We start from the raw sequence: 8,672 nt of genomic DNA on the forward strand, positions 1-8,672 counted from the left end.
CATTTATTGATAATGGCAATTTCCATTTTAATTTCTAGATCATAAATGTCATTGAGGTTTACATTCGAATTGCTTCCGGTAATTTGACGAAACACCTTTAACGACCAATGAAAAATGAAGCTCGACAATTGTTCGCGGAGGGACAATTATTGTTTTATTACAAATATATCTTTTAAAGTAATCTCTTTTAAAGTAATATCTTTTATAGTAATCTCTTTTAAAGTAATATCTTTTATAGTAATCTCTTTTAAAGTAATATCTTTTATAGTAATCTCTTTTAAAGTAATATCTTTTATAGTAATCTCTTTTAAAGTAATATCTTTTATAGTAATCTCTTTTAAAGTAATATCTTTTATAGTAATCTCTTTTAAAGTAATATATTTTATAGTAATCTCTTTAAAAGTAATATCTAGAATTTATTTATTTATACTCAGGAAGAATGAATATGTCGTCACGCTAAGGGGGGGAGGGGGTAGGCGGTCTTATTTTTTTGCGTCCTCGCAACAGCGTTAATCGCGTCGAAAAACGTTATTTTTAAGAACCAATGAGATACAGTATTATTTGATTTTATTAAAGGGGAGGAGCATACCGGGGGACCCAACGGAGGAGAAACTCTAAAAATAATCTCGACATATTCATTCTCCCTGAGTATAAATAAATTCATTATTGGTAATATCTTTCATAGTAATATCTTTCACAGTAATATCAGAATGTATTTATTTATACCTAGGGAGAATGTCCATGGACTAATTAACACAGGGACACCCCGTTCCCGAATATTTGCTTCGCGCGATTGTTAAATGTGGGCTCTGGCGGCGGAGTTAGGAACAAACGGAAAACTAGGGTCAACCGGGGAAGAAGGAAAAGAGAGGGGGGAGGGGGGAGAGTGGGATAATACAAATGTAGCTCAGCAGCTGGAAAACACGTGGGTATGGCTGTATTGGTAAAACGTTTGTTGTAATGATTAATTTCAAGATTATTAAAATGAATTTATCTGCGTTAACGAATGAAACGTTATTCGTTTCACCACTGAAAAAGAAGGGGGAAAAAGAGTTAGATGACGAATTAATTTCTGGTAAGTATTTACTAAGGCTTAAGAAACGACCTTATTCCTTTCTGCATTGTAATATTATTTTTATTTCAAAGATGATGATGATGATGATTTTGACGAATGGAAAAATTTAGCAGGTGAAATTCGAGACGATGAAATTCTAGACACTATTTCAGATTTGGATATCCATATAAAATCTCCAACCAAGTCATTTTCTGAGGAAAGAAGTAAAGCTCTTCAAATACCTGGTACGTGTGTTTATATAATTCATTAGTTACGTAAATGATAAAATTTTGTATTTGCTTACAGCAAGAATAAGATAAGACCCCGATAACCACCGCGGTGGCGCCGGTCAAAACTATAGAAAATTCCGTATTACTGCAAACGGCGGTAGCTGTAGTAGAAAACCCTTTTCAAACCCAAAACAAAACAATGGCGCGAATTCTCCTAGATGGGGGGGGAGCCAGATTAGCTTCATCAAAGAGGAGCTTTCGCGAAAACTAGACCTGCCCGTGGTAGGGTATCAAAAATTAGACGTTTATAGCTTTGGGAAAACTAAGCCATCGCAGAGAAGCAGTAGAAGGGTTGAATTAACTCTCGTAAACAGAGAAAATCCAAATCAAACTGTCGTTGTCAGAGCAGTCGAAACCCCTTTTGTCTGTCACGCCTTTTCAAATTTCAGTAACGTAAATTTAAATAATTTAATGTTACCCCAAAACCTACAATTAGCGGACGACCAAAACGCGCGTAACGTTAATTCCGAAATAGACGTTTTGATAGGCGCGGATTTTTATTGGGAAGTTACCGTAGACAAAACAATGAGGTTGGGACCCGCTTTAGTAGCCCAGGAAACTAAATTGGGATGGTGCCTACAAGGGGTAACCGCTGCTGCAACTAATGGCGTGTCAGTCAATGTCGTCACGACGATGCTAATAACCTTAGGTCAAAAACAAATCAATGACACCCTTAAAAACTTTTGGGAGTTAGAAAACATTGGGATCGACAGTAACGAGTTAAAAGTAACACCCAACGATAAAACACTAACTAGTTTTAATGAAACTATTAAACACAACGGCGAGAGGTATTGCGTAAAATTCCCTTGGCTAGTTGATAGAGAGAACCTCGCCGATAACCAAGCAGTCGCGACGAAACGAATGCGAGGCTTGGTTAAAAAATTTCAAAACAACCCTTCCTTTTACCAACAGTACAAAAATGTCGTAACTGAACAATTAGAGTTAGGGATAGCCGAAGAGGTGCCGAAAAACGAATTAAGTCAGTCCAAACCTGGAACTTACTACATTCCGCACCAGGGGGTGGTCAGAGATAGCTCCGCGACAACAAAGTTGAGAGTGGTGCTGGACGCCTCCAGTCACGCGAATGGCGCCCCCTCGCTGAACCATTGTTTGTCTCCCGGCGCCAATCTCAACCAGGACCATGAATATATCTAGCTATGAATATACAATAGCAATAGCCTCTCTAACCTCCCTCTAAAATTTGGGTTGGGCTTATCTAGTCACGTGATCAATCACATCTGCTCCGACCGAGCGAGGAGCATGTCGTCATTTCCTTCAGTCTCCTGATTGGCTGAAAACGCGTCACTGGTCTCGAAAGTTGCCACCCAAATCAAATCGACATGATAGAAGGGCTATATCGTAGCGTTGGATATTCATAGCTAGATATATTCATGCCAGGACCTATTGTTACTAATCATCCGTTTTAGAAAAAATAAAATCGCCGTGGTAGCCGATATCGAAAAGGCCTTTTGGCAAGTGGCTCTAGATAACGATGATAAGGACGCTGTCCGGTTTCTATGGGTACGGGAGGAGAAAGATGGGCAAATTAATCCCTCGGAATTTATTCACTTAAGAATGGCTAGGGTGCCCTTCGGGGTTACCGCATCCCCCTTTTTACTGGCAGCCACTATTCGCTATCACGCGCAAACCGCGGAAGGAGTCGATGAGGTTGTCAAAAATAAAATCTCCGACGATACCTACGTAGATGACTTCTGTAGCGGAGAAAAAAGCGTAGAGAAGACTTACGACTTATCGGTAGGCGCGGCCAACCTAATGCAAAACGCGGGCATGAAACTCCGGAAATGGGGTACCAACTCCGAAAAACTTAGGCAGTTCTGGAGATAGGATAAAATTATCGCCTTTGATATGAAGGAAACGTCAGACACAAAAATTCTAGGTTTAAAGTGGGACCCGTTAGCGGATGTGTTCTCCTTTGACTTATCAAATTTAATTGATATTTTAAGTACGCTTAAAAGAACTAAACGACAGGTGTTGAGTTACGTGTCGCAAATTTTCGACCCGTTAGGCTTACTAGCCCCCTTCACGATAAGAGCGAAGATGCTCCTTCAAACCCTGTGGGAGGCAAAAATAGATTGGGACGCCCAACTTCCGGAAGAATACGCGAACGTATTCGAAACCTGGTGCCAAGAATTGGCAATTTTAAACTCGATCAAAATTAACAGGCACTATTTCGCCAAGTCAGACGACGAAATTGAGAGTGTCGAACTTCACGCTTTCTGCGATGCTAGTTCTAAAGCCTACGCTACCGCGGTATACGTTAGGCACGAAACAAAAGAGGGTAGGGTGGGGGTTTCTAAAAAGTAGAGTCGCGCCGCTAAAAATTAAAGAATCCGACCCTGATCTAACCATTCCAAAATTAGAACTGATGGGTTGCCTATTAGGCGCTCGTCTGATAAATTACGTAACCGACACTTATAAAGAAAATTTGACGGAGGCTTACCTATGGTCCGACTCTACAATAGCGTTAGGGTGGTTAAAAGGGGTCAGTGTCAACTCGTCGCCGGGCATGTGGTCGCCGGTCATGTGGTCGCCGGACTAACGGTCGTCTAGGATAAGTGGTCGCCGGTCTATTGGTCGCCGGACTACTGGTATCCTAAGAAAATTCGTAAGTCGGACTGGTCGTCGCGTATAATAAAATATTACTTTTACACTCACTAAAAGACACACTGATATCAATGTATAGCTTAAAATTAACAAAATTATTAAAAAAGACACTGTTTTATAAATGAATCTTAAATTCAACGCACTAATCTGCCATATTAACCAAATACATTTTTAACTAATTAACATAAGATAAATAATTCATAGATTCTGGTCCTTTCAAAAACTATAGATAGAAACCAAACTGGTTTAAACCGGTTTGAACTCAAATCATGTAATTTTTTTAATCCCATGTTATTTTCAATAGGAAAATTTCCATTTTAAGTTGTCAAAAACATTTTTCGTTGCCATGGCAAAACCGTTACCTATTGAATAAAATCCCTTTAGGATTTTTCAAGTTACATGAAGGTCTACCAATCCCCCGATTTGGAACCAAATCGGTGTGTAACACCTCGGGTAGTCTCCTTGTAAGAGTGGATCATCATTAATTTTAATTTAACTTAGTTTATTAGCTACCGCCCCAGTATAAATAATTTAGCCATAAAACTAGAAAACATTTTTAAAACCAAATAAATTAAGCTTTATAGGGTCTTATCGTCCCATAGACTCATTCTAGCATTTTTACTAAAAATTGAAATTCAAAATATTTAAAAAAGACAGACTTACCCTATTTATCCCTTCATACCAGATCTCAATTAAAAACCAAATGATTATGCTACCTTAGCACAGTCAGGCTACTGCGGCCCTTTAGTTCAACCAGGGGGCAGAATTTACTTTAAATAACAGTTCTTAAAGAAATATTTTTGATAAACAGTTAAGGTAAATAGTTGCCGAGTTCCTCTATTAAACTTAAATTAAAACTAATTCAACTAAAACTTAATCAAAAATAACAAGCTCTTATCTCTACTAATTAAATCATTATGAACAATTTTTTAAAATTAAAATCTTCTCTTTATAACCCTTCTAAGAGACGTTTTCTTATATGTATTTATCAATTTTTTGCTAGCGACGACTTTTGAATGAAAAACTATTTATAAGCGACGACTTGTCCATCTTATGAACTTTCTTAGGGTACCAGATGTCCGGCGACAACTTGTCCCAGACGACCACTAGGCCGGCAACGACAAGGCCGGCGACCACTCGACCGGCGACCACTTGCCCAGCGACCAGTTGGCATGATCCCGGTTAAAAGAACCCGCCAAAAATTGGCGCCCCTTCGTAGCAAATCGCGCGTCTGAAATTCAGCGCTTAACAAAAATTGAAAATTGGGCACATTGTCCTGGAAAACAAAATCCAGCTGACCTACCGACCCGAGGTTTATCCGCTAGGGAGTTGCATAATAGCACCCTTTGGTTCGAAGGGCCAGCCTGGCTTAAAGAATCGAAAGAAAATTGGCCAAAGGGTAATCCTAAAACCGAAAGTTTAGAAATAATTAACAAAGAAAGGCGAAAAATAACTACAGCCGCAATAATGGAAGCTCCGAAATCGAGTATTACCAATTTAATTGATTTAGGCAAACATTACTATCTCGATCCGGTACTGCGAATAACAGATCATCTTTTAAGACTCGCAAATAGAGTAAAAAAATTACCCTACGAAATTGGCCCCGTAAGCGCGGAAGAAATGGAATGCGCCGAAATAACCTGGGTGAGAGCGGTGCAAGCTGAGGAGTTCGGGAAAGAGTTAAACGCGTTGCAATGGGGAAAAGAAATTAATACCAACTCAAAAATTGCCACGTTAAACCCCATTTTAAACGCCCATGGCCTTATTTGTGTCGGGGGACGTATACAAGAATCTGAATTTACGTATAAAGAAAAACATCCCATAATATTAACTAAAAATCAAAGGTTAGCAAAATTATTAACTGTCCGTAGTCATAAACAAGTTTATCACGGAGGAATAAATGACACCTTGGTTCAATTAAGAGAGAGGTATTGGGTGCCCGCTGCCAGGCAACTCGCTCGCACCGTCGTCAAGGATTGCCTAATCTGTAAACGACTAAAAGCTAAAACGGGCGATATGCCGACTGCGCCCCTGCCCAAAGATCGCATACAGCAGGCAGAGCCCTTTTCCGTAGTAGGAATAGATTTTGCCGGCCCCCTGCTAGTGAAAGGTCAATCAAAACCGACCAAATCATACATATGTTTAATGACATGCGCAGTAACTAGGGCTATACACCTAGAATTAATACCAAATTTGAGTACCGAAGAGTTTCTCCTAGCCTTTAGAAGAATAGTCGCTAGACGCGGAGTCACGGAAACCGTCTGGACCGATAACGCGCGCACATTCAAAAGGGCTGATAAAGATTTAAAACAAATTTGGCAAAACCTCAATGAGGAGCGAATTAAAGAATTCTTCGGAATTCGTGGGATTAAATGGAAATATATAATCGAAAGATCAGCTTGGCACGGAGGTTGGTGGGAGGTACTGGTCAAATCGACAAAAAATTGTTTAAAAAGAAATTTAGGTATGGCTTCGCTAACGTTTATGGAATTATTGACAACGTTTCCCGAAGCCGAGGCAATCATAAATTCAAGGCCGATTACCTATTGCTACAATGACGCTAATGAACCGACCCCACTTTCCCCGGCTGAATTTTTCACTGGTCGCAGGTTAACCAGTCTCCCCCCGCTTAGATTTAATAAAAACGAAATTGATCATGCACCAATGTCACGACGAGAATTGTGTAAACGGTTAAAACATCGCGAACAAGTGTTGAATAAACTTTGGAAAAGATGGTGCGGGGACTACATCAAAGAACTCAGATCCGCCCATCACTCAAAAACTGTGAAAAACGCGACTGTCCTTAAAAAAGGTGACGTTGTTTTAATTCAAGACGACAAGCAGCCACGTCACATGTGGAAGCTTGGCTTGATCACCGACGTAATTATCGGGCCTCGCGATAACAAAATTCGGTCTTACGTGGTGCGAACCACAAACGGAAACAGCATAAAGCGCTCGATACAGCACTTAAGCAATTTGGAAATTAGTGATGTAGAAAGTGAGCGCAATAACAGTGGTAATACTCTACAGTATTACGGCGGGAGTGTTGAATAATTAATGCGCGAAATAATTAAATGTAAAATTATTGTTAAATGAAAATTTAACTTAAACTTAATGAAAACTTGAATATTATAACCGTTAAACGAATTTGAAATTTCTTTGTATATTTTTATATTGCATATTTTGTATTGTATTTTTTGTATTTCCAACCCTCACTCGCTCTCTGGAAAAACCCCAAAATAATCTGTTCTGGGAAATGGCCCTTTGGCGTCCCTCTTCTGGAATTTCCCGTGACGTGCGCCGTTCATTGGGCCCGGTCGAGCCGACAACCTACCTGACCCTTTTGGCGCCATTTCCCCCCCCCTCCCTCTATTATGAAGGTTTCCTCGGGGGTCCACAGAGCGGGAAAGGGCAGAAAGAAACCAATTCTCAACGAAGAAGGTAAAAATAAACCTTTGTAAACAAAAACCCTTGTCTTTATTTCGGGCCTAAACTTAGGTTTAGAGAGACATTAAAACTTTAAAATACGTTAGGTTGTTTCAGTCCGGGCTAACGTATTGAGCCAAACTAGCTCTCCCAAAAAACAACAAAAATTGGAAGAACCAAAACCCCTTCTTTTCAGCTAGGCTATTAAAATGGATGTCCCCTTTAACAGCTTTGAAGAAAATCCATCCGACCCTGTGGCCTTATTTGGAGAAAGCTTCTTCAACAAATCAAACACCTGCTTAACCGTTACTGGTTGTAGTTGAAATGTGTGATCCGTTTCAATGTTTTGCAATGGAATAACGCTAGGCCAAGGTCTAATATCTGTAAAATGTTGATTCAATGTACAAGCAATATCATGAGGATCATTGATAATAATATTTCCAACCGATAACTGCGATATTGGTAGTAAGGGAGTTTTAAGATGTTTCTTGAACGTCTTCCATAAGAGACGAGAGTTTCCTTCGCAGCGCTCTATTTCACATCTTATATAAGAATTTTTTGAAGATTTGAGATGGTTATTAACCAAATTATTATAATATCGATATTGTTCGTTGTGAAATCCCGCATTCACTCCATTACGGCGCGATCTATGGTGATCACGATGGTAAGACAATCTCCGGATTGACGAAGTGAACCAAGGTGGATTATTTAGAGTACAACGTCGCGATAAAATTGGAGCGTATTGATCAAGTGTGGAAATCAAGCAGCGTTGAATAAAGAGCCACAGCTCAACCACTGAATCATCAGGTATTACGGTTAGTGCCTTCGCGAGAGCTGTAGCAAAAGATTCCGAGTCAAAGTTTCGATAAGTCCGGGTGAGACAAAATTTCGTGACTCGTCTGTTTAGATGCCCTACGAACACAGAGTATAAGATCGTGATCCGATAAACCAAGTGGAATTACGCAACTAAAACAGATCTTGCTTGGAAGGCTTACATAAATATGATCAATAAGAGACGCATTAGATAGAGTGATTCGGGTTGCTTGTTTTATGAGTTTGAATTGCTTTCCTCTAGCATCAAGAGGACGGAAAAGATCTGTATTGAAGTCACCCATCAATATTAAATCGCCTGCTTGTTTACAATAACGTAAATCGTCCTTTTATCTGACCCTATTGTTATATTCTGGGAATAACGTGACAAGCGAAAAAGCGGGACGAAAAAGGTCAGAGATAAACACAGCATTCTAGATGTAGCTAGATACTATTTTAATAAAGTT

The 8,672-nt window shown here is 39.6% G+C and overlaps 2 protein-coding genes across 2 annotated transcripts; both read left to right on the forward strand.

Annotated features, from left to right (window-relative positions):
• The first annotated feature begins 1,869 nt into the window (after positions 1–1,869).
• On the forward strand, positions 1,870–2,499 carry LOC149925439 (uncharacterized). Its single transcript, XM_090161753.1, has one exon. The coding sequence runs from the start codon at positions 1,870–1,872 to the stop codon at positions 2,497–2,499; it is 630 nt and encodes a 209-aa protein (XP_090017879.1).
• A 2,937-nt stretch (positions 2,500–5,436) lies between these two features.
• Positions 5,437–7,023, forward strand: LOC149925440 (uncharacterized). The gene has a single exon (XM_090161754.1). It carries the CDS (start codon positions 5,437–5,439, stop codon positions 7,021–7,023), a length of 1,587 nt encoding a protein of 528 aa, XP_090017880.1.
• Positions 7,024–8,672: the final 1,649 nt, after the last annotated feature.

The sequence above is a fragment of the Leiobunum rupestre genome, chromosome 10 (assembly GCF_980474605.1).
Source record: "Leiobunum rupestre chromosome 10, qqLeiRupe1.1.hap1, whole genome shotgun sequence".
NCBI lineage: Eukaryota > Metazoa > Arthropoda > Arachnida > Opiliones > Sclerosomatidae > Leiobunum > Leiobunum rupestre.